The sequence below is a fragment of the Myripristis murdjan genome, chromosome 4 (genome assembly GCF_902150065.1).
Source record: "Myripristis murdjan chromosome 4, fMyrMur1.1, whole genome shotgun sequence".
NCBI classification, from domain to species: Eukaryota; Metazoa; Chordata; class Actinopteri; order Holocentriformes; family Holocentridae; genus Myripristis; species Myripristis murdjan.
In genome coordinates this window covers 33,282,316-33,309,424 of record NC_043983.1, presented here as the reverse complement: position 1 = coordinate 33,309,424, position 27,109 = coordinate 33,282,316, and the positions used below count along the sequence as shown (strand labels likewise).

At 42.4% G+C, this 27,109-nt stretch overlaps 1 protein-coding gene across 4 annotated transcripts in view; it reads right to left on the bottom strand.

Annotated features, from left to right (window-relative positions):
• Window positions 1-13,778: 13,778 nt before the first annotated feature.
• Window positions 13,779-27,109, bottom strand: part of LOC115358033 (transcription initiation factor TFIID subunit 4B-like) — a 33,425-nt gene continuing 20,094 nt past the window's right edge. For all 4 annotated transcript variants that reach the window (XM_030049810.1, XM_030049812.1, XM_030049811.1 and 1 more), the window contains 2 exons: window positions 20,959-21,066; window positions 13,779-14,268 (listed from right to left, as the gene is read on the bottom strand). In XM_030049810.1, coding sequence (XP_029905670.1) covers window positions 14,143-14,268; window positions 20,959-21,066 — 234 coding nt within the window. In that variant the 3' untranslated portion in view covers window positions 13,779-14,142. The remainder of the gene's footprint in view (window positions 14,269-20,958; window positions 21,067-27,109) is intronic.

Genomic DNA, 27,109 nt, shown 5'->3' with positions numbered 1-27,109 from the left:
AAGTCTCCCAGAAGAGTGGAAGCTGTGCTGCTGCAACAGGACCAACTCCATATTAAAGGCCCCATGCTGTCCACTTTTCCAGGGTTTTATTTGAACTGCTGATCTCCCTGCAAGATGTATTTGTGGTTTTGAGTACCTGTGGTCTGCTAAATATAGTTTCACAGCTCCTCTCTTTTGCCTTTCTCCCGGAGCTCTGGCAGCACGGTTCGTTTACCCAATCAGAAGAGATTGGGAAGAGATTGGTTTGACTGTTTTCTGAGTGGCATATGGTCGGGCCAATCACAGGCAAGTTAACGGCTATAACGTTATCAACGGTACCAATGAAAAACTTTACAACTTCAGAAAATGTTCCCGTCTTGATGAGACAGAGACAAAAAAATCACTTACTGGTCACGGAGTAGACGTTGGTCCAGACAATGTGGGGACAGCAGCGTCCTTTACAAAATTTCTCTGTGAAACAGACATTGTATTGTGTCGGGTTGATAAAACAGACGAGCAAATTTGATCACTCTGCGGTCCAGCTCACCCCAAACCATCTGGATTGGGTTCAGGTCCGGTGACTGTGGAGGCCAGGTCATCTGCCGCAGCACTCCATCACTCTCCTTCTTGGTCAAATAGCCCTTACACAGCCTGGAGGTGTGTTTGGGGTCATTGTCCTTCTGAAAAATAAATGATGGTCCAACTAAACGCAAACCGGATGGGATGGCATGTCGCTGCAGGATGCTGTGGTAGCCATGCTGGTTCAGTGTGCCTTCAATTTTGAATAAATCCCCAACAGTGTCACCAGCAAAACACCCCCACACCATCACACCTCCTCCTCCATGCTTCACAGTGGGAACCAGGCATGTGGAATCCATCCGTTCACCTTTTCTGCGTCTCACAAAGACACGGCGGTTGGAACCAAAGATCTCAAATTTGGACTCATCAGACCAAAGCACAGATTTCCACTGGTCTAATGTCCATTCCTTGTGTTTCTTGGCCCAAACAAATCTCTTCTGCTTGTTGCCTCTCCTTAGCAGTGGTTTCCTAGCAGCTATTTGACCATGAAGGCCTGATTCGTGCAGTCTCCTCTTAACAGTTGTTCTAGAGATGGGTCTACTGCTAGAACTCTGTGTGGCATTTATCTGGTCTCTGATCTGAGCTGCTGTTAACTTGCGATTTCTGAGGCTGGTGACTCGGATGAACTTGTCCTCAGAAGCAGAGGTGACTCTTGGTCTTCCTTTCCTGGGTCGGTCCTCATGTGTGCCAGTTTCGCTGTAGCGCTTGATGGTTTTTGCGACTCCACTTGGGGACACATTTAAAGTTTTTGCAATTTTCCAGACTGACTGACCTTCATTTCTTAAAGTAATGATGGCCACTCGTTTTTATTTAGTTAGCTGATTGGTTCTTGCCATAATATGAATTTTAACAGTTGTCCAATAGGGCTGTCGGCTGTGTAGTAACCTGACTTCTGCACAACACAACTGATGGTCCCAACCCCATTGATAAAGCATGCATTGAATGAGAAGGTGTGTCCAAACTTTTGGCCTGTACTGTATATATATATATATATATATACATATATATACACATACATATTCATATCTGTGGGTGGCTCTATGCGAGCTTCTTCATGTCGGTTGTAATGAGGTGAGCTTGAGCCTCTGCGCACCAGAGGTACATTTCCACATCTTCAATAAACAGACATGAGGCCACAACTTCGTTTATGCATGTGTTATTGAAAAACATATGTATCAGTAAAAAGGACAGAATAGCATCGCAGTTTAAGTTATAGACCCTCCAGAAAAACGCGGCCAAAAATCCTTGATTATGCGGACTAAAATCCTTGATTCCGCGGGCTACAATCCTTGATTATGCGATTAAATATGCGGGTTTTTTTATGTCATTTTATGCGGTGAAATTGCGGGAAGTTGCGAAGTATGCGAATAGTTGTGAAATATGCGAAAAGATGCGAAATATGCGGGAACTGGAAAAAGGTGATTCTTCTCCCACACCCCGTTACTAGGCTATACTGAATGAAAAAGACCAATTTTAAAGATATCCTATGATAAACAGGCATACTAGAAGCAAGCTACATCACAGAAAGTGCTGGTAATGTTTAATTTATTTTATTTTATCAACTTAAGCATGGCTTAAACATTCCTCAATCATAAATTTGTCAAAAATAAAACATACTTCCTGCTGGGGTATAAATTGCGGTAGAACAAACCATCTGGGGTCCGTTTCACGAAGCAGGTTCAACAAACTCCGAGTCTTACCCCGAACTCTGAGTTGATCTACTCTGAGAGAGGAAACTCTGAGTTTTCGGTTCCAGAACAGCTGATTTGAGTTAGTTTTATCAACTCGGAGTAGTTTCACCTGGAGCTAAGCGCGTGCACCACAGCTGTAAAAAGACAGTCACCATTGACGAGTCACCATGGCAACGGGGAAGCGTTGGGCTGCGTTTTTCACCCCAGCTGAAATGGAAATCTTAATGGATTCATACAGCGAGTCTGAACATGTTTTTTTACTGCAACACCGCTGCAGCAGCAAAGGAGAGGGAGACGGTGTGGGAGAACACTGCTGCTCAGGTCAATGCGTAAGTTTAAATGGAGACCGTTGCAATCACAATAATATTACTGGGGAAAATTAATAATAAATTAATTTATTTCATTTAGGTGCAATCCTGCGGGGGAGAAGCGCACTTGGCAGCAGCTTAAGATGAAATATAAAAACATTGTTCAAACAGGTAAGACCTCGGCATAAACATCTATGCGCGGTCTTATCTCCCGACGAATATTTAATTCTCTGCGCAGTGACACTGCACCTTCATCCACGGGATCGTTGTCGAAAGGACATGCCATGTTCGTGAAAAAAAGTCGCCACCTAACTACTAATGGACTTCTAATAAAGGCCTACTGACTGTTTTTTAATTATTAATAACAGACGGCAGAACTAATATGCCACGCCAAAACTCGCCTGCTGACTGAATGAATGAGGAAGTTAAATCCCGTGTGTGGCTGAAAGAGGGCGGACACAGAAACTCGAGGTTTCATGAGAAAAACCTGGTCCCAACCAGGTTAGTTTCATGGACTCTGTTACTGCGGTAACTGACCGAGAGCTTATGTTACCTCCCTCTGTGAAACAGGCTAGAGTTACCCCTCTTTCTCTGCTTTGAGTTTCCTCCCTCTGTGAAACGGAAAACTAAAAGTTTCCCTCATTTCAGGTTTAACAGACTCATAGTTTTCACTTAACCTGCTTTGTGAAACGGACCCCTGCTACAATGTTTCCAAAAACAGTTTAAACTCAACTGTTGAACATCAACTCTAAACTCTAAAAATAACAGCTCTCAATGAGCCAAACCTATAGGTCTAAATAGTTTAAGAGCCTTACTGCACCATTTGTGGGAACCTTGTTCAGTGCAATATCATCTTTTCTCTCTCCTGTGGGCGCCGTTCTTCCATTAACTCGTTGTTGTGTTGTGTTGTGTTGTGTTGTGTTGTCTTGTGTTGTGAATGCGCGAGCTGATGACGTCGGGCCGGGAGTCGCATATAAATTAACATCACAACCCCATTTATTTAATTTAGTTATAGTTTTCTCATTTTATGCGGAAATTGCGAAATCAAGCGAGACCCGCATATTTCGGAAAATATGCGAAATATGCGGGAATTATGCGCCCTTTTGGAAAATAATTGACCCCGCATAATCAGCGACATTTTGGTGATTTATGCGGGAATCGCATAATCGCATAATCGCGTTTTTCTGGAGGGTCTACAGTTACTGAAATTCTCTAATTTATTTGGTGACCCAAAATAAATTCTCCTGCAAATCAAATCACACCTTGGCAGTTTTGAGTTTTGGAGCTGGTCTGGATGCTAGAAGCTGGAGTGCTTTAATGAAAAAGTCCGACGGCGGATTCACTCTGGTAAATTTGTAGCCCCACACTGTGCCTCTATTCCGTGCACCTCATCCATGTCCCTATATTGCAACACTTAAAAAAATAAATAAAAAGACGTTTGGCTCATTCCCGTTAACTCAGACACACATGCCCCAAATCCATCACCTCGATTGAGATGTCTTTAAAATGAATGCTTTGGACTTGTCGTTTCAATCATGAATTCACGCGCAGTGAGGTCCGTGGCTGGGCAGGCAGGATCAGCCAGAGCTTAAATCGCATAGTACATGTGTAACATAGTTATGTAGGTTGTTAAATCCTACTAAGAAAAATGTGGAGACTACGCCACCTGCTGTCGTGGATGTGTATCTGTGGTTTGGGTGTGACGAAGGATTGTGGGAAATCCTCACTGCGCCTGAGGATTCATATGAGGTAACGTGTCAGCTAATGTCTGTGGACAAAAAGAAATATGTTAATTATCTTAAAAAGCGCTTAAAAGTTAAACTGGCTTGTTGGGTTATACATTAATTATTTTAGGCTTAAGTCGCCGGGTTTTTGTGGAGTTAATCACTCGTATTCGTGTACTTTCTTGCCAGTAAAAATAGTCGCCATATGTATGCTAGCTAACATTTACTTATGCCGCATTTTCAGACTGCGCATGAGCCGGTGTCTACCTGAGCTGACCCGTTGCCTGTTTATTCTTTCTTTCTGTCAAACCCAGGTATGTTGCATGTGGGTGTTGAGCTGTGCAGGTGGATTGTTTATTGTTTACTGTGTATTACCTGGAAAAGTTATTACAGAGATGTTTTTTATGGAAAATGAAAAATATGTAAAAATAGGTAACAGTCCAGAAATTGAGAATTTTATATTTGTATTTTTATATATATATATATATATATATATATATTTTATTGTAATTTTTTTTTCTTGAGAAAGAGGTTTTTCTATCTGTATATCATTATTGTATTTATATAAAAACACTATACGATCACAGAAGGATTGTGGGAAATCCTCACTGCGCCTGAGGATTCATATGAGACTGCGCATGAGCCGGTGTCTACCTGAGCTGACCCGTTGCCTGTTTATTCTTTCTTTCTGTCAAACCCAGGTCAATTAAATCTGCTGTTACCTGTACTTGGAGAGCTTCATTTATGCAGAGGGCTTGACACACAGGTCACACATGCATACAAAAATATATATTAAGTAGAACTCAATATTAAACCACTGCAAAGTCAATCAAGCTGCCGCTGTCAAAATGTAGTTATTGACATCGGCGGATTATAGCGCGCACACAATTACTGCCAATTAATCACCTAAGACAAACATTCACCTGCATTTCTGCAGGATTTACAGCACAGGAGCTCCCAAAGACAAGATCACAACAAGAAATCAGATGAATCTCAACAACACAGGACTTCCAGCTCCAGTGCAGTCTATAAGAGCAACAACAAGACATTATAAACACCGCCCGCTCGGATCACACACCATTAAACCTCCAAGCACAACTAAGTCTGAAAAGCCTAAAAAGCTACTGAGTCACTCACATACAAGCACAACATAGGAAGACTTTATAACCAGAGAGAGAGAGAGAGAGAGAGAGAGAGAGAGAGAGAGAGAGGTTTAAATCTCCCTGTTAGCTTTTACCTTTTCGTTGTGTGCACTGATGTGGAGCCTGAGCTGCTCCTCCAGCGCTGTGTCTGTCCGGCTCTTCCCAAAGGTGATCAGGTGGATCAGAGAGCGGATGTGGGCTGTGGAGGTCTGGTGGTCCAGCAAAGCCTCGGCAGGCTGTGCCTCTCTCAGCCAGACACTGCCGCGACCCGCCGACAAAAGGAGACCAGAGGCCTGTACCATAAAGCTGGATTTCGGCTTAGTGAGCTAACTTCAGGCTTAACCCTGGCTTTTCTGTACCATAAAGGTGGCTTACTTTTTATCAGGCTACGTTGCCGTGGTAACGTATGCTGAACACCTAACCTGCTCCGCAGCAGGTTAAGTTCAGGATAAGAGCTCAGCAAGTATAAAAGCCCCACCTACTGACCAATCAGCCCCACCTACTGACCAATCAGCTCACTTGGAAAATTAATAGTTTTACAATTCTTCTTGTATTTTTTTTTTTTTTTTACTTATGACTCCGCACTGCCCAACCAAAAATTGATCTTGTAGACTTATGTAATAATTTTTTAAAAAATGTTTTTTAAAATAAATGAGGGGAATTTAATTCAGAGGGTTAAATAAAAGTCTTTGGGGAGAGGAGAAAAGTCAGGAGAAAATAAAAGGGACCTACAGAAATAAAGCCGTGTTCCAAGGCATGCGCGATGTTTCAGATGTTGTAGGCAAGTGTAATCGCGTGAATCAGATATGGGTCACTTGATAAAATACGTGTAACCGCACAGTAAAAAAAAAAAAAAAATCGGATTCAGGCAGCTAATCCGATCTGGGCATCAAGACTTGCAATGTAAATGCAGCCTTAGTGATGCCCCTTTTCCACCAGAAAAAACCTGGTGCTGGTTCGGAGCTGGTGCTAGAGCCGGTGCTTAACTGGTGCCAACCAAAAACCTGGTGCTAAGTCAGGCACCGGCTCCGAACCAGCCCTGGTGGAAAAGGGGTATGAGTTGATAGCCGGCTTTATGGTACCGAAAATCCGGAGTGCGGATGTCTGGTTAAGTGAAGCCATATAAGTAAGAGAAAACCCGGCTATGTTAATCCAGCTTTATGGTGCAGGCCTCCGGTGTTGAGCCTGGAGGTTCATATCGCGATAAAAACCGTGTCCCCTGCGCGCGTGAGCCGACAGGAGCGCGCATACATTCAACAGGGCGGAACTACGATGTTTTAGTGCTCAGGTTTTATCCACCAGCTTTTGCAGAGGGTTAGTTTTAGGGTTAGTGTTAGCAAATTTAAACAGTTGCTTTGATTGAAAACCCATATTTTACTCGGCAAAACCGGACAGGGGACACAGTTTTATCAGCTGTTAGCACAACAACTTGCTAGCTTGACTACATCCACATAACCCGCTCTTTCTTTTTGTACCATTCCGGTTCAAAAGTCCTCACAATTTCTGTCCCTTACTTTGGATTAAATCCTTGAGGTCAGGTGTTGGTTTCCCAGTTAATATTACGTTTTTGTTCCTCAAATATCAAGTTAGAAAGTCTTTTCATAGGAAATCTCCGCCTTCGCTGCTAGCCCAAAGCACCGCGCGCCGGTGACAGCAGCATCGCGAGACCTTGTGGGGGGTTCAGGGCCTGTCGGGATTCCCGGTATTCCCGACTCGGGAGGCCAACCCACAGAGCGCTGTGCCTAAATGATGCCTGTTGAAAACAGCGGGAGAATAGACTATGCGCATTGTTTTCTTAATCACCGGCTCGGACATGTTTGCAGAAGCACAGTCAGTTCAAACAGGCAAGAAAACACACAGCAATGAAACAACTTTATTGTTTGATGTACAGTACACTGTATGTATTTGAATTGTGTGACGTCCTCTTTGATTGGATTAAAAATGTAAATAGGGGGACAAGACCCCTCCATCCATAAAGAAATTGTTCATATTTTACTGATGTTTTGAATTTGTCTCTAGATAGATATCTATTGTTATTATTATTATTATTATCATTATTATTATTATTATTATTTTTACATTTAAAGTAGGCTATTTGTACTTTGAGTTTGATGTTGTAGAGGCCAACACAGTTCATAATTTAAATGTATAAGGGCTGTGCATTTTAAGTTGCATTATTTTGTGGCATAGTTTAATTTCATTTTCTGGTTTTATCTCAAAGGGACAGTGTACAGCTCAAACATATACTCTATGTCACTATTTGATGCCATATCTTGCTTTGTTTTTTTGTTGAAACTACAATAAATGTTTTCTGAAGAATAGTTTGATGTAATTGGATTATTCAAGGTAGTTCCTCTAGTTTTAGAGCTTATTTTGAGTTTCTAGTTCTTGTAGAGCTACTTTGACGGGCTGTAGTGGAAATAGAACAGTGAGTAAAGAAATTAGGATTATTGCTTTTAAAAGCATTATTTAAAACCTATGAACATGCTGAGGGCTCAGCACTTAATGGCAAATTTCAAAGGAGCATAAGAGAGTATAGAGAGAGATGTACAATCGTGCCAGACAGCAATTACTCTCTGAAATTTTGCTGTTTACCTCCCCCCCCCCCCCCCCCCCCCCCCCCCCCCCCCCCCCCCCGCCCCCCGTAGCCACGTATGAGTGAGGGGGTACTCTTGGTCTGACAAAAAGGCTCAGGGGGTACACAAGACAAAAAAGGTTGGGAAACACTGCTCTATGTCACTATTTGATGCCATATCTTGCTTTGTTTTTTGTTGAAACTACAATAAATGTTTTCTGAAGAATAATTTGATGTAATTGGATTATTCAAGGTAGTTCCTCTAGTTTTAGAGCTTATTTTGAGTTTCTAGTTCTTGTAGAGCTACTTTGACGGGCTGTAGTGGAAATAGAACAGTGAGCAAAGAAATCTGGTTTGAGGATTATTGCTTTTAATAATACCATTATTATTTCTTATACCCATACGTGTGGTGGAACACTGAGAATGAAACTATATTTGCCACAAGAAGAGGTAGCAGGTAGTAGCTGGGTCTCTGGTTTGCCATGGCCATTATAGTACGTGCAGTGCCGGCTCTGCCTATGTTGGTGCTCTAGGCAAAATTACTCCGTGGTTTTAAGTTGTTTGGGCAGTTATTCCCACCTCAAGTGAACGCAGCATCAGTCTTCATGGGTCTGATCACAGAGTCTCTTCATCACCATCCCAGCAAGCGTGTTCATGTTGAACAGGTGTGAACGGCGGCCTGCACCAGCACCAGTACATATAAATATAAATCTAACTGTGTCGAAGGCTCCAGAGCTGTAATATCGCTCTGGGAAGCCTGTGGTGCTCGTCTGGGTTGGTGCTGAACTTGGCCTCTCCCCACACGGCGCAGTCTGTCCAACGCTTGCTGGGTGATGAAACTCAATTATCAGAGCAAACGACTGGGCCTCCTGCCATCCCAGCACTGTCAGCGCCGCTGCTGATTCCAGCTGATACATGAATACTGAAGAAGAAAATAAATGTCGCCGGAAAAATTTCCCCTCCTGGTGTGGACGCTGGTGGAGAGGCGGCTGGTGTGGAAACATCTGGAGCGAAGTGGGAACTTAAGTCCTGATTATTCTGGCACACGCATGCGGAGGATTTTTTTTTTTTTTTTTTTTTTTTTTTTTTAAGATCTCGCTGAGGACAAAACGCAAATATTTTTATGAATGACATACTGGATGTTGATGTCACCACACATCTATAGCATTTCTAAAAACAAAATGATTAGAAGATACTTCTGTTAATAAGGCCCTTCATACAAACAAAACACAAAACAAAACACACCGAGCTGCATGTTTCTGCAACGCTTTGCTCCAGGGACGCTGCCCAACATGTGAATTCTGACGTCTGGGTGACCCTGACCTTTTATTTCTATTTTATTTATTTTTTAAGATTTTTTTTTTGGCATTTCTGCTTTATTTGACAGTCACAGTAGAGAGAGACAGGAGAGGCAGGGGAGAGAGGAGGGACGACAGGCAGATTCAAACCCAGAACGCTGCGATCAGGACTCGTGGGACGCGCTCCACCAGGCGAGCCACCTTGACCTACATATAAGACAAGTGATCTTGCTAACAGACAGAAAAAACAGGTGAAAACCTCCATCTACCTTCGGTTGAGTGGATAATAATGAAACATCGTCATTAATTATGTAAATCAGGGGTTCTTAACCTTTTCCACCCTGAGGCCCACCTGTTCATCATTAGAGCATGTCAGGGCCCATAAAACCAAAAAACTATTTCTCACAAGCTCTTTTGCCAAATCTATTCTAATACCAGTTTTTTTTAAGAGTTGCTGAAAATGCTAGAAGGTCCTAAAATCAGAAGTGTTCATAAGTTTAAAAAAAATTACTCAATTTTGATTTAAAAAAAAAAACAAAAAAAATCATCTTTTTCATAACTGTGCAACACTGAATCCCTGGGAAAAAATCCACAAAAAAAAAAAAAAAAAAAAATTAAAATAAACAGATCCATATATATTCTTGCATATATTTTTTTTATTTTATATATTTTACTCATACATTTGGCAATTTAAAAAATTTTTCAGTTTAACTCTTTTGTAAGTTTTTACTAGTTTCTATTTTAGTTGGTTTGAACACTTTCTAGTTTTTAATGGTAAGTTTGTATGAATGCACCGTCAGGAGGATTGCTGCTCAGTTTCGCTGTACCTTGTGCAATGACAGTAAAGGAATCTTGAATCTTTTATTGCCAGTTTATAACGACAGACATAAAAACAAAAGCTTTTCAGGCCTACAAGCTTAAAGCCCTAAAAATGAGATCATGGGTGCCGGTGGAAGAACGAGCCTGTCGGTCTGAGAGGAGGTGGGATGATTTAACATGAAATGTGGAGAGCAAGGTGGGTCAATTACCTTAATGCTTCCTCCCCTATTCTGTTAGATCCTCATGGACGACACTGAGCGCATAAATATACATGTGGGGTTCATTCATATTAATGAGGCTAAATTGGCTTTGTCTTCCTGGATCTGACAAGCAGTCACACGACGTTTGATCTCAACCAGGAAGCCGCCGAGACGGTGAAGCCGCTTTAATTGTCCTTACCGCTGTGGTTTGTTTCTCTTAAATTCAGCCTAATTCCTTTCAGTCCTCGCCCTCTCAACTTAAAGGGGAACACCGCTCATGATGAAAGTTCAGCTCCACACAACCGATACCACTTGTTCTTTCAAAGCGCACCACAGTACTACGAGTGTATCTTTAGCATCGGTAACCGGAGGGGGATTCAAACCACCCGGGTGACATTTCCAGAAAACAGCTCTGTCTGAACAAGGACAAACCCAATCACTAATTATTTCCGAAGTCACAAGAAAATCCAGCCTTGTTAAGCAAAGGAACAATTCACCTGAGTAGAACTGCACTCCCTCAAGGGCCATTATGCAGATTCTCATTTGGTGCCATACATACAAAAATGATGTGTAATGTAGTACCTATTGTGGCCTTTCCATTTTCTGCTGAATAATGTATTCAGATGAGTTTCCAGACGGGCTTCAATGCGGCTCTTGTTGCTCTGAGCCCGCTGCGACGTCTCCGGTCAGCTTTAATCTGTGCATCTTCAAGTGAAGCCTCCTCCAAGGTGACACTGCCAATTAAGCTCCTCCAGAGGGGTGAGGGTCGGTGACCCAGGTGGAGAGGAACTCAGAGGATCCACAACCCGACACAGGACGCTCCCAGACAGGAATTTACTCACAGAACAACACACTGATGAAACTCTTCACACTTGTGCAAAACACAGAGGTTTGAAATTTCTGCGCTTTTGAAATGTGAACTTTTAGATTGATAGCTTTGGGGGACAGCGGCCCTAAAATCATTAGAAAGTATGTCGATATTAAAGTGTCACTCCAAAACAACACTCTCTTACACAGCTGATTGGCTGTTGCTTTGTTTTGTTTGAGTGCTACTTTTCCTTTATTTTGCTTCAATAAACAGGGAAGGTTTGAATTGTACATACACAGAAAGTTGCAAAACAGTTGAACTTTTTATGACGCCTGTAGCCCGAGTCCTATAGATCAGTGCTTCTCAATTGGGGATGTGCGCCCCTAGGGGTACGCTGGAGTACTGCATGGGGGGGCTCAATAAAAAATGTAAATGTAGGTTTGATAAGCTACATTTTATATTCAGTTTCCCCTCCGGCTTTCCCAAAGGTGTCAAACGTGTGTGTTTGTGGTTTAAATCTGCTGCCGTGCTCGTCGAACGAAGATCAGTGGTTGACACGCAGCAGTGATACGGCTGAAAACCAGGAGAAGGAAGTGAAAAAATAAAGCAAAAACAGAGCTGACAAAGTATTGACAGGAAGACATAGACATGTTTTGTTCGGTTGTTTAAACAAAAAATATTAACAGATTTACATAACTCTTTTTGGAAAGGACTGTCATATATAGCAACTGTGTGTGGTTAATGTTTGGTGAACATCCAATATATGGAAAATGCATTTCTTGACAACTGCATGGTGTTGGCAGATGTACGCGCTCCAATACGTGCTGTCTAGTTTGTGTATGTGACAGTTTTTGTCCCATTTACTCTACTCTATTCTATTCTATTCTGTTCTATTGCACAGGCCCGCCTGGCCTTGGATATATAACTGCATTAGACTGGACAGCTGGAGCTGATAAAGTGGACACTGAGTGTGTATCTATGGCAGTTAGTTGGATAAACTGGTTGATTCAGGGTATATGCAGGAATCTTGAAGTTAATTTTAATACCTTTTTAAGACTTTTTCAAGACTCTTTCAATATTTTTTAATACCTCACCGCACAACAACGGAGTACTTTTTACCACGGATCTTTTGTAGCAGAGAGGAGATATGTTGCTCAAACACTCGGTATGTAGTGTTAGTGTATGTTTATGATTTGTAGAACATAATAAATTATCTTGAAGGAGTAGATGCTAAATTATTATTTGTTTTAAAAATGTAAATTAATTATCAAACAGACCTAACAATTCAACTACCATGAGCAGTGGTATGCCTGTGTGAATGAGCAGTAGTATGCCTGTGATAACATAGATTGAAAAATAAGCCAAAGTGATACCTCTTCTCTGAATAGACAAGCTAAGCCAGTGTGCCGCTTTTAGTCAGTGAAAATAGAGCGGAGTGGCAACTCTTCACTTTGTTACACAATCTATGTCAGTGCGCTGCTGTAGCTGGAAAGTTTCTTTGCCTTTTGGACTTGTATGATGCCGGTGCAATTGTTGTAGCCTAATATTTTTTCTTGGTGGTGCAGGTGCAGGTGAAACGACTGGAGGGGTTGTGCCACCCAGATTTGCTTCCCTCCATGTAACTGTCCCCAGACATACGTTCATATTCCACACAAAACAGCATTTCATTCAAATTATGTCAAATTCCATGTTAAAAATAGATTCCTTTTTTATTTGGCTAATTCCACGATTCCATCCGCGATTCGGCCCTAGTTAAATTGAATGCATGGATTCATGTAACATTTCGGTGCGTTCGTAATATGCACTGGGAGCTCCAGAGCGTACTTTGTGCTTCTAAATTTCCAACCGCCCGCTCGCTCTGGCGCTCTCAGAGACAATTTATGAATGCACCCACAATAGCCTAGTTTTTTATGTACCTGTTCATTGTTGTTTTTTAATAAAAATGAATACATTCACACACTTTTACAATGTTTTTGGGACTCTTGGACAGCTAATTCAGAAAAAATACTTTCAAAATGTAAGACTTTATAGTCATGATAAGACTTTTTAATACTTTTTAAGGGTCTTAATTTTCCCAAAATTGATTTATCACCTTTTAATACTTTTCAAGACCCTGCGGATACCCTGTTGATTACTTGACAGAAGACGATTAAAATTGCCACCACAGGAGCAGCTCCTATTCTCGTGCCTTTGACCATCTGCTCATGCTCCCTTTATTCCAAACCAGGAGCTCACAGTTTTCCAAGATAACAATGCCCACATTTTACAAATCAATCCTCCACCTGCTGTTGAGGACCCATGGTCGCCAGACAGGGATTAGCAAGATAATTTGAAGCAACTCCCATATTAGCTGGGATTAACTGATGAGGCACCAGGAGTGAGACCCTGGTGTCGTGGATCACTGGAGCCTTGTGTGGAGCCACGGAGCCAAGCACAGCAGGAGACCAGACATGCTCGTCTGGAGCATTGTTTTAAGAGATTGACTGTTCCACTAACTGCAGATAAAATTTAAGGCAAACCACAATCAGGAACAAATAAACAGAAGCTGACACACAGATCCCAGCGGGCCAGCTGCTGAATCCAACAAATAAAACAGTTGTGTGAAATGTAAAAGTTGATCATAAAGCTGTGATGGACACAACACAACAGTCAGAGTGCTTGTTATATTCCTGTTTAATTCAGGTTTTCATTCTTCAACAACCTGAGAATCTTTGTCTTTTGGAAAGAACATAACCAACATCCAAACCAAAAATATAAACAATGTTCCAGTGAACAAACTAACTGCTGTTTGAGACTCCAAACCATATATTCAACAGCTAATTAACACAGGTACAGTTTCTGGATACATCAGGAAACAGAAAGTGCAATAAAATACATAAATAAAACACAGAAATCTGAGGTGTAAAATAAAAGGAATCTTTGAAAACACAAAGGCGCTCAGAATCTTGTAAACAAACAGAAATTCAAGATGCATTCATTCAGTCACAGAGACGGCTGCAGCAGCGGTGCGTTGAGGTTCTCACAGCATTGCTTTGTACAGAGTGAGGGAGCGGCGAAGGAAGCGCTCCTGCTCCATACACAGCAGCAGATCCCTGGATGTGACCCGAGTCACCCTCTTAACACCCGGCCTGGGTAACACTGATGCCTGGGAGACACACAAACACACACACACACACACACTCTGAATCACTAAATGTGTTTGTGAGCAAAACTTCCCCAACTTTACAATTGCTTTCATTTATGAGTCCTTTATGCTGGCATGGGTATTAAGCAATAAATCCACTAGGGGGCAGCTCAGAGTCTAAAGTTTCTGACAACAGCAAACATGGCGGCAATGGAGAAGGTCGTAATTATGGAGCTGCTACAAAGAGGCAAAAGAGACAGTGTTGTATACGGCTGTGGTCTGTGAGGTCATTAAACACATCACCGCAGGGGGACGGTGGTCTGTGAGGTCATTAAACACATCACTGCAGGTGGACGGCGGTCTGTGAGGTCATTAAACACATCACCACAGGAGGACAGAGGTCTGTGAGGTCATTATACACATCGCCACAGGAGGACAGAGGTCTGTGAGGTCATTAAATGCATCACCGCAGGAGAACAGTGGTCTGTGAGGTCATTAAACACATCACTGCAGGAGGACGGCGGTCTGTGAGGTCATTAAACACATCACCGCAGGAGCATGGTGGTCTGTGAGGTCATTAAACACATCACCGCAGGAGCATGGTGGTCTGTGAGGTCATTAAACACATCACTGCAGGTGGACGGTGGTCTGTGAGGTCATTAAACACATCACCACAGGAGGACAGAGGTCTGTGAGGTCATTATACACATCGCCACAGGAGGACGGCGGTCTGTGAGGTCATTAAACACATCACCGCAGGAGTACAGAGGTCTGTGAGGTCATTAAACACATCATCGCAGGAGGACAGAGGTCTGTGAGGCCATTAAATGCATCACCGCAGGAGGACGGTGGTCTGTGAGGTCAATAAACACATCACCGCTGGAGAACGGTGTTCTGTGAGGTCATTAAACACATCACCGCAGGAGGACGGTGGACTGTGAGGGCATTAAACACATCACCGCAGGAGGACGGTGTTCTGTGAGGTCATTAAACACATCACCGCAGGAGGACGGTGTTCTGTGAGGTCATAAAAACACATCACTGCAGGAGTACAGAGGTCTGTGAGGTCATTAAACACATCGTCGCTGGAGGACAGAGGTCTGTGAGGCCATTAAATGCATCACCGCAGGAGGACGGTGGTCTGTGAGGTCAATAAACACATCACCGCTGGAGAACGGTGTTCTGTGAGGGCATTAAACGCATCACTGCAGGAGGACAGTGGTCTGTGAGGTCATTAAACACATCACCGCAGGAGGATGGGGGTCTGTGAGGTCATTAAACACATCACCGTAGGAGAACAGTGGTCTGTGAGGTCATTAAACACATCGCTGCAGGAGGGCGGCGGTCTGTGAGGTCATTAAACACATCACTACAGGAGGACAGCGGTCTGTGAGGTCATTAAACACATCACCGCAGGAGGATGGGGGTCTGTGAGGTCATTAAACACATCACCGTAGGAGAACAGTGGTCTGTGAGGTCATTAAACACATCGCTGCAGGAGGGCGGCGGTCTGTGAGGTCATTAAACACATCACTACAGGAGGACAGCGGTCTGTGAGGTCATTAAACACATCACCACAGGAGGACGGCGGTCTGTGAGGTCATCAAACACATCACCGCAGGAGCACGGTGTTCTGTGAGGTCATTAAATGCATCACCGCAGGAGGATGATGGTGGATGGGTTACAGGGCAAGACTGCGGGGCTATCGGCACGACAGTGGAAAAGCGAATGGTTTTGTTCTTGTGGCTTGTGGCACGACCGTGGAAAGCCGGCTGTTGGTTCACGCTCATTTACAAAACTGTCCTTGGTTGGCCCAGCCCCAAACAGCACCTAGGGTTAGGGTTAGGGTTACTTGTTGCAAACCACATCTGCTACCTGCAACACTCGTTCTGCTCAACATTTCTTTTTCAAAGTTCCCAAAACAAACACCAACTGTCATTCAGGTCTGCTGCAGCTATAGACTGGAACAAACACCAAAAAACACTAAAACTGCAGGATATTCCACAAACCAGGGGTCCGTTTCACGAAGCAGGTTCAGCAAACTCCGAGTCTTACCCCGAACTCTGAGCTGATCTACTCTGAGATAGCAAACTCTGAGTTTTCGGTTCCAGAACAGCTGATTTGAGTCAGTTTGATCAACTCGGAGTAGTTTCACCTGGAGGTAAGCGCGTGCACCACAGCTGTAAAAAGACAGCGTCAATGGAGCCCCGATTTGACGAGTCACCATGGCAACGGGGAAGCGTCGGGCAGCGTTTTTCACCCCAGTTGAATTGGAAATCAAGTTTAAATGTAGTCCGTTGCAATCACAATAATATTACTGGGGAAAATTAATAATAAATTAATTTATTTCATTTAGGTGCAATCCTGCGGGGAAGAAGCGCACTTGGCAGCAGCTTAAGATGAAATATAAAAACATTGTTCAAACAGGTAAGACCTCGGCATAAACATCTATGCGCGGTCTTATCTCCCGACGAATATTTAATTCTCTGCGCAGTGACACTGCACCTTCATCCACGGGATCGTTGTCGAAAGGACATGCCATGTTCGTGAAAAAAAGTCGCCACCTAACTACTAATGGACTTCTAATAAAGGCCAACTGACTGTTTTTTAATTATTATTATTATTTTAAATAACAGACGGAAAAACTAATACACCACGCCAAAACTGGCCTGCTGACTGAATGAATGAGGAAGTTAAATCCCGTGTGTGGCTGAAAGAGGGCGGACACAGAGAGAAACTCGAGGTTTCATAAGAAAAACCTGGTCCCGACCAGGTTAGTTTCATGGAGTCTCTTTCTCTGCTTTGAGTTACGTCCTTTTGTGAAACGGAAAACTAAAAGTTTCCCTCATTTCAGGGTTAACAGAATCAGAGTTTTCACTAAACCTGCTTTGGGAAATGGACCCCAGGACTAGAAAGTTAGCCGAATAACTGTGGAAAAGATTCTGCTACATCCTGGTGATAGTAATCTGTAAAACCGAGGTTGAATGTTAAGTTGAAGATAGTTTTCCAGCCATCCCTGATGACGGTTGCTAACAACAGACAAAATTTCAGAAAATATTCAGTGACACTTTTTAAAGCTATCTGGCAAACCTGCTAATCCTGCTTGCTGGAACACCTCTCTGGACGATTTTATACCCACAGCAGCTTCAAGGACTCTTATTATGGAGACTCTCACTGTTACATGCAGATGGTTCCCGACCCACTAACATTCCCCGACATTTATCTGTCTGCTGCTCGCTGTTCGTCCCGTGCATGTCCTTGCTCTCTTGCTGCTTCTATTTTGCTTCGTCTGTTTTTCAAACTGCTTGTGTTCGCTGCTCATGTTGTTGTGCCGCCTGCCGCTGTCGTCTTCTCGCCACCTACCTGATGCCCGTGTGCTCGACTGCATGTCTTTCATGTAACGCTGGTTGTGACTGTATGTAAGTGATGGGTGTGTTTGAAACGTTTGGATGTATACTGCTGGCTTTTTAACTTTTGATTATTTTTTTTTTTGTTTTAGTCTGTACCCTCCTCAACTGAAGAATTCTTGACTGCCATTGTAGATAGGAATTTGTTCTTTATGACTTCCCTGGTTAAATAAAGCTAATATAAATAAATAAACCCCAGTATCTGTCAGGAGCTTGTCTCAAAGCCTCTTATTTCACGGCTGCTTACCAAAGACAGTCATTTGACTCTCATTTAAAATACGCTCTGCTTTCTTGGTGCCCTTGCTTTGTGGAGGTGGGTCAAGCTGGTTAGTGGCTGCTCAATTATTCCAAACCAACAGATGAAGCAACAGGATCAGACACTTTGAACAGAGTCTAAAATGTTGTACTGCTCTGTCTACATTAAAAATGTGGATGGCGTTGCCTCTTCTTGTACATCAGGTCACAGTATTTATCCCGGCACAGTTTACTGCCCATCACAAACCCCTCGCATCTCTATTCATCTGTAAGCTCAATAATTTGACCTTCCATAGCAGGGAGAGACATATTATTATAATCTACTGTTATGAAGTCAATCAGCTTTTCTTTTGTTATTTAGATGTGAGAAGTCAGAATGCCTTCATTAGCAAATCTGAGTATTTACCAAAGCCATGTAATGCTTTAGATAATGCTTAGTTAATGCATGAACTAATGCTGCACTGAAGTCCCTCCTCCAACCACGGTCGTATTAACATTAGTACTTTGCCAAGTTGACAGATTTCTTCATGTTGATTTCACCAAATGTCTGCAGGCACCGGTAAGTCATTTCTTTAGTGCCAAAATAACCACTTCAACATGCTTCTGATATATGAACTTCCTCGGTTTTTGCTTTGCACATTCATGCCAATAAAGGAAGTGAACTGAAATGAGGGAGAGACAAAGCCACTTACAGAGAAGCTAACAGCCCTCTAAAAACCAAAGTAACCCCAGGCTGTTGATCAGAGGTACTGAAGTCTTTACCGAGGCGACTACAATTTGGACTGAGGAGCTTCGGCTGCTGAATTTGTAACATCTATTAAATCACTTCATAAAACAAAGTGTAAGACTTGTTTTTCTGTAATGATGTTGCAACTGTTTTGGTTTCTTTACATGGTTTAGTTTTATGTTTGCTGCCGTGCTTTTTATTTTGGTGTCAATTTTTTTTTTTATAGCAGTGTGTAAGTGAGTTTTGAAAAGTGCCATACAAATAAAGATGAGTATTATTGTTGTTATGTAATTCCAGATCTTAGGCTCATCTGCTCCTCCTGCACCGACTGAGGCGAGGCCTGTGAAGAGGTAAAGGAAGCCCCGTGGCAACCAGAGGAAAGAGAAAGGAGGCAGGCGCTCGGCTCCGCTGGGTAATGGAGTTCAAAGGCACTGGGGAATGTCTGCAGTTTACCGAGCCTCTTCATCTTTAAACCTACAGCCTGCGGGGCCAGGAATTAAATAAACAGAGAATTAGAGACTCATTAAACTAAACTAACAGTCTCACACACGCTCGCTCTGGCAAGCTGTAGACTTCCTGTGTGTTGGAGTTTTTTCTTGACACGAAGCCAGGTGACGCTGGGAGGACAAAGGGAAGAGTTCGCCTCGGTCTGCTGATAAAACACTTGGCAAAGCCTTGGCAGACGCAGGCCAGCTTTATGTCCGATGCATATTCATGCTTAATGCTGGAAGTGCTGGGCTTTGGGAGCTGAGTACCTCTAATACATAAGTAAATAAACCACAGCATGGTGGTCTTCTATTATCTATGATATGGGGTGTGTTCTCCAAGAAAGTAATTATTTTTCGAAAGAAGACCATCTCGAATGGATTCACACTTATTACACGGCTTGACCTTCTCCAATAAACTGAATCAATCATTTACTGTTATTTTATCGGCCCACAGGCTTCCACCAAGACAAAACAGTTCATTGCATTAGCTCATTTAGAGCTGTTTCCATTTGAGAATCACTGCTATAAGTAAATTAATTAAAAGAGAAGAGGCACTCACCAGATCTGCTGCTGTTGACTGGACTGGAGAAAAGTATGTTGCTCTGTTTTTCCTTGCCTGCAGTGGCTGGAGCCCCGTAATTTAGGTAATGAGGTTAATAGTCAGAACGTCCTACTGGGTGCCGCCAGTCAGCCGCTGAAGCTAGCTGGCTAACATTAGCCCATAACACACGTCAGCAAAGCTTCATGAAACACGTTCGTTTGGAACGGAACGAGCACGGTGATGAGGAATGACAATGATCTTCTACCGAGACAAAACCAACCGCAGAACGCCGCATCTCACCAATCACAACCGAGTATAAAAACACAGCCGTGCAGTAAGAGAGGCAGCCGGCTGGTAATGATCACAAAATAAACTCTGACAGGGTACAGAAACCAGGTTTGGCACACATCCAGAGGGAACCTTGATACACCACCGGAGCATTAATGCGCTCATTCACATCAACAACATGGCTGCAATCAACCAATGAACCTTGACGATAGGCATGACCCAAATCTGCCCACAATCACACTGTTTGTCCGGTTATCACAAAAATTGGCGCAAATTCTGACCACCACAAAAAGAGCTTGTACATTTCAACATTAAAACAAACAAATAAATCAATAAAAACACTGAGATAAAAGCTTTTAATGCCAAAGCTTTGATCTCTTGAGCTTTGAGTTGGGTACGATACGATCCAGGGCCAAGTCAAAGCCACAATAAGAAGTTTGGTTATGATTGGCCACAGTGGGTGTGGTCTATTATATAATTATTTGAAAATGGCCTACAACTCGAGGTATGTTCCAGTTAACACTATTAAAGCTACTGAACTCTGACTCGTGTGTGCATGCCAGATCTTATGCAAGCCTGTTTGCATTCACATGTGCACTCAGTTACCATCCAGACTGTCTTACCATTTTACCATCATCCTTCTGTAGGTAAATTTCTGTTACCAAGTTTATTTTTTTATCCTCTTCATTATCTTGATTTTACCCATAGTCCTGATTCTTTTATCTATTACTTTTAAATTGTAGCACTTTGAGATTTGTTCGAAATGTAAAGTGCATTACAAATAAAATGTGTTATTATTATTATTAAGTTTAAATAATGACACTCAGTCAAACCCTTGCAACTTGTCCTGACTGCAAGCGTAACAAGCAAGCGTCAGTGAAAAAAGGCATGGACTTGATGCCTGCAGTGTGGACAGCATCAGTGGCGCACTGTCTGGATGCATGGATGACAGAGTAAGAGTAATACCTTTTTAAAAAAATGCTAAATCCTAGACACCAGACACACCTGGCTCCCTGTCAGCTCCTGGACTTTCTTCTTACGAGGACCGATGGCAGCCAGAGCGGTGAGGTTGGCCTCCCTGTGTTGAAGCTGAGCTGCTTCTATTTGCTGTAACTGGAGAGAGAGAGAGAGAGAGAGAGAGAGAGAGAGAGAGAGGCAATTTTTAAGAACATCACTTTTCAAGATATTAAAAAACATACAGAGGATAAGACTACACTGCCTCAAAAGTCTCTGTGTTGCATTTCTGCATGTTGAACCTGCCGAGTCCTGGAGTGACTGCAGGAGAACTGAATTCGTATTTTGACACAATGATTTACTAAATTACATGGAGCCTGAGAAGTCACATGTATGGCTACGAGGAATAACTCGTTCCCTAAATTTAATCAATTTGTTCCCACGATTTAGTTAATTCATGTCTATGCGATATAACTTGTTCCCTTGTTTTCTTCCTGGAAACAAACTGCAACTGCAACAGACAACATCTCCAGGTCCTCGCCCGGGAAAGGCGCCTGGAGTTAATTAAACTGAGGGAACAAGTTCTCTTCTCATGGCCACAAACTGATAAAGAACATGCACGAGATCATTTTGCATCCTTGTTTTTATTAACTGGAGTGTACAAGATGGATACAGCTCCTTCATTTTGTGCACCATTTCATAAGTTTTGTGACGGCAAGACAGTGTTCAGTATAGCTCCAGCATTTAGTCTGACATTGTATTTAGGATAAATATCTAGCTGGTTTTTCATTTGATTCGTTATAATGTGGATTTGTTGAAAAGATTTTGCTTCAGCTAATAAAACTCATCAAGGCATTATCGATGCTGCCATGCAAGAGGTTACAACTGGTAAGAAACAACAATACTGAGACCTAATGGGCTCAATCATATAGATTGATAGATAGATAGACAGATAGATAGATAGATACAGTGGTCCCTCGCTATAACGCGGTTCACCTTTCGTGGCCTCGCTGTTTCGCGGATTTTTTTTTGTGCAATTGTGCACGCTTTTTTTTTTTTTTTTTTTTTTTTTTACAGCGCATTGTGTTCTGCGTCCTGATTGGCTAAGGGCCGGTAGACCATTGTCAATCAATCTCCTCCGTGCCGTGTCTCCTGCACAGTACAGAATGCGTTCATTCTATAATACTGGACTTATTTTTCTACGAAGGTTTGAACTTTGAGAGTTTAAACAAGAGAGAAAAGTGAGAAAATGTTAATGCCTGTCTGAGAAAAGTGTATAAAGTGTGTAGTGAGGGGGTTTACAGCCTTAAAACATCTAGAATAATTGTAAAAAATAAAGCTGACTACTTCACGGATTTCGCCTATTGCGGGTTATTTTTAGAACGTAACTCCCGCGATAAACGAGGGACCACTGTAGATAGAGAGATAGAGATAGAGAGATAGAGAGATAGATAGATAGATACTGACTGTAGGGATGTTAGAGTGCTGATCCATAAGCTCTCTAAAACCAGTTCTCAGAAGCAGGGATGCTGCTAACTTGTCCCCTGTACACATTTTTTTAATCTATTCTCACACTATTTAGGTAATTTACACATGCACTGCACATTTTTGTATATACTGCACACACAATAGTTTGCCATTCCTAAGTTAATACTTTGCTAATAATAAAATACATCAAAACTCCACTAACGGGCTCCATACTAATTAAATGTGTTACTGTCGCCTGGGTCTGTCCTGTAGACAGCCTTGGTCTCATTGGAGCCAAATGGAGGTCAAGTAAAATCAGTTAGAGAATATGATTTATTAGTCCTGCCGTGTCCAAAGAGAAAAAAGGGGCTGATGTGATGGTCATTACATATTTATTGTGCTTTTAAAGTCTGAACATTTCCAGCCACAAATCAACCGAGGCAGGTCATTAGCACCAGAGGAGTGCAGGAATATGCTGCCCGCGGTTCGTTAGCTTTTTGAAAAATAACTTATAATCACTCCTTTTTAGTGGTTTAAAACACTTATTTGAAAAAGACCCTGCGACTGGTTTCCCGAGATTTATCTGTTACATTTTTCATGAAATCTGGTCTTCAGATGCTAGATTTCCCTCAGCATTGGGGTTTGCCACTTCACACACTGCAAAGAAATCCACATTACTAAGTCATTTAGTCTCATGTTCAGTGTTCAGATCTTGTTTGAACACTGAACATGAGCCACTGGGATGAGATAGACCCACGTGCTTCCAGTGCTAATCAACTTGTTTCCGGAATTTTCTTGAATCAGGTGTCGTTTTCTTGATCCAAGTGGCTGATCTGCCTCTTTCTGCCTCGTTTCAACAGATTTATACTTCTTCCCAGAAAAAAAAACATCATGAAACAAGTGAAACTGCATTGGAAACTAGAGGGATTATCTCACCTCACTGGCAGATTTTTTTCCACTTGGTTCAAGAAAAACAAGATTTTAAAAATGAATATGACACTAAATCATTTATTACGATGCAGATTTTCGCAGTGCAAACATACAGATCAATACTGCCTACATGTTCAAATATATATTATTCATCATGTTTCTTTAAAATGGATTTCTCTCGTGCAAAACTGAAGGTACTTTCATGTCACCTTACGATGTAAAAACCGCTGTAGGCTGCAGCTCCAGCCCCAGAAATGAGGCTCAATTAACATCATATCCAATTAGCATCGCACCTACTCTAAAGCTGTTTATGAGTGTGTGCATACAGAAATGGCGGGGGCCGAACCACCAGCTATACGGTGCAGCAGTGGCTGAGTGTCTGTGCGGGGGCGGCGGCACTGGGGCATGTAAATGAGCAGATTTTGTTGCTGTGGAGAAACCTCTGGGAGCGCGGCTGCTGGGAGCGACGCGCCTGCCGAGAGGAAAAACAAGCCCTGCGTGGTGTCGCCGCCTCCTTAAATAGCCATGCTGCCACCGGTGCCTTTCATCTCCCTCGCCCTTCTCCCCAGCCTGCCGGCGCAAAACATTACACACACTATTGGATTACTAAATGAACAATTAGCATGAAAAATAGTAGGGATTAAAAGAATTCCCCAACAAAACTTGTTGAGAGTGTGCACTCGCCGACAGAGGAGGTTCTTCACTCCTGCAGAAAATGAAGACGGGGTGGAGGGCGGAAAAGTTCCACTTCCAAAAAACTGTCTGGAGCGAGAGAAGAAAGACTAAGCTGACATGAAATTAAGATGACTGCCGAAAATAAACATCACAAGGACACTAACTCAATTAACTCCAAAGTTTCCTCTGTCACAAATTATTTTTTTTTTCCAGATCCAAAGCACACACTGCTGAGCGAAACCTCACCTGTGTTAACATGAAGGGGACGTCACAAGAATCAATAACTATATGTACCGAGACAATACTAAAATGTTGACAATGACACCGACACCAGTGTTTTTAGTCTTGGTGGTTTGGACTCTGCAACTCAGTGTTATTCCTGTTGTTATGTAATGTATGCTTTAATTGTCTGTTTAAATACTCCAACACTTAAAGTTGCAGTCTGGCTTACGGGACTTTAAATGACGATGCGAACACATAATCACACCGCTGGATTTACTGTTAGAGCAGGACATCTCAAACAGCTCCTCTAATCTGAATTTACTACTGTGTTTTTGTTGGGGTGCTGTTTTCTAAAGGTAAGGTGATTTTTACAGATGAGCTCCAACAAAACAAACCAGACATTTGTCCAACTCAGAATCACGAGTTGGAAATTCAGATCAGTTTCATTTCAAACCTCTGGTGTCTTCAGAGCACACAGAGGTCAGGGAAGGTGAATCTCCTTATTCTGTCTGTGTTAAGAACTGATTATTTGCTGATTTGGATCGCCTCTTGCTGTTACCGCTGCAAAAACGGTTCTTCCTGGGGTCCACATGAAAACATACATAAAAGCTACAAATGCTCTCTTTTACACTGTAAATAGATAATTAAAGTCTTAACCCAACAACTGAGTAAATAAGAGTGTTTGTACTACTTATGCAAATACTGCTGCGTACACTTTTGGTTTCTTCTTCTTGTGTAAATCCATTTGTCCCCAGTAGACAACAGGAAAGCAGAAATGTTGTCGCAGGTCAAAATTTATTCTAATGTTGCCACACAAGTTACTGTTTACGTATTAATATTTTGAAGATAAAAATAAAGCAACTGAGGCGTATGAGAGTTTTCAAACAAAGGAGTGTGTGCTGGATGGGATTTGTGTTTTTGCTGTGGTATTGGATCTGGCATGGGGAGGTGAGGAGTTTTAGTGGTACTGGTGTCAAAGTCAACACCATAAAGGACTCTAATGTTCAATTATCCTTGAATATCTTGGGGATTTTGATCGGGTTGGACGAAGCTGAGATTCAAATCGTCCAGCCTGATGCGAGCAGACTGACAAGGAGCAGATAAAAGCAACGAAGGAGATAAAAAACAGCACGAGAATGTGAAGCTCTGCAGTCTGAACGGGATATCGGAGAATGACGGACAGACTGTGGAGACAGACTGTGTGGGACGGAGCTTCCACAGGACTGGAGGTCCAACTGGACAAGTGGGTGTACGGGACGCTTATCAAAGCCAGGGAAGGATGATTATGATAATACATGTAAGAGAAGGCTACTGTCCAGCAACAGGGCACAGAGCCAGTGTTTGAGAAATGAGCGGCACAGACAGTTTGTGTTCGTACAGACGGCAACATATTCAGAGCAGGGTGAGCTGAGGTGGATTCTGCTGCAGCTCATCGACTGTTAGGGCCGTCCTGCTACAGAGAAATATGGGAATTTGACAAGAAACGGTACCTTCTCTTAATATCAGTCATTTTGTGCATTAAAGATGTGAGGCCTTCGGTCACGGATCCAATATCAACTAAAATCTCCATCGCAGGGTTTTTCTCAGAATGCATTATTCTTGGAAAGTGATGATCCTCAGATGGACAGAGCACCACAGAGCTGAGAGTCATGTCAGGCTCAGACTACAAGACTTTAGAAATCACTGTTCCACTCAACCTACACAACAATCTGTCCTGTTTTATCCACATTTTCATCGTCGCGGTGCGCACACTTCACAACCGAGTGCAGACAAAGGTGCGTGATGTTGGGAGGACACCGCCCAAGTCTGACATGAGAAGTTGAAATGCAAGAAGCGACAACGGTGAGGCTTGCCGTTCGAATCACGCGTGCGCTATTTTGTGCCGAAAAAAACAGGAAAAGGCGGAAAAGCCAGAATATGGTAGAGAGAATGGCTGGGAAGACGGGGGACGGCAAGGATGATCTGTTCTGCAGAGAGGACTGGAGGTAAACAAAGTCCTCCACCTTCATGTCGGCCTCCTCTCACGCTCTCTGTGGGCGTCTGTCACTCCAGAGGCTTGTGCTGTAGATTGCTGTAGACAGTTTTCAAGCATAGATGATAAACATATATGATGAATTTCAGCCTCTACCATCAGACTGCAGGTACAAAACACCTGTCTGCAAAACAAAGAGATACAAAGGCAGTTTTGTTCCCTCAGCCATCAAAACGTTAAATAGTAATCAGGCCATTGTTGGACTACACAAGAACTTATTAACTTATGGACTGTACAGCCTTCTTAATCTATTTATTTATTTATTCTGACCTAGTTTTTTGTATCTGCCATGATGGCTTTTATTCTGTATTGTGTCTTTTGTCTTTTGATACTTATACTTTTTTTTAATCCATGTTTCCATGTCTGGAGCACTGTTAGCGTTATGTCACTGTCTCTGTCGATGTCGTAAATGTTGTCTGTGTGTGTGTGTGTGTGTGTGTGTGTGTGAGCAGCCAACTCTTTTAACTGCAACCAAATCTACCCTTGGGTACGAATAAAGTTACCTTACCTTACCTTACCTTACCTTACCTTATAGATGCAAACTGATGGGACGACAGGAGCCTTGATGACAGGCAGAGATTTGTCTCCAATGTGTTTTTTTGTTGTTTTTTTTTTGTTGTTTTTTTTGGGTCCCTGATTTCAAAACGTTTCAATGACTGGAAAATCATGGCTAAAATCTTGCAGTCTGAGCCTGGCATTACTAATTAAAAAAAAAAAAAAAAAAAAGTCAAGTAAGGTCAAGTACTTACAAGGCCACTTTAATACGTTTTATTTGATCTATCATTAATACACTTTCAAGGCCTGTGGGATTTTACGTGAATGACGATGACTAGAATGGCTGAAAGAGAGTTTTGTTTCCACACTTAACACACCTAC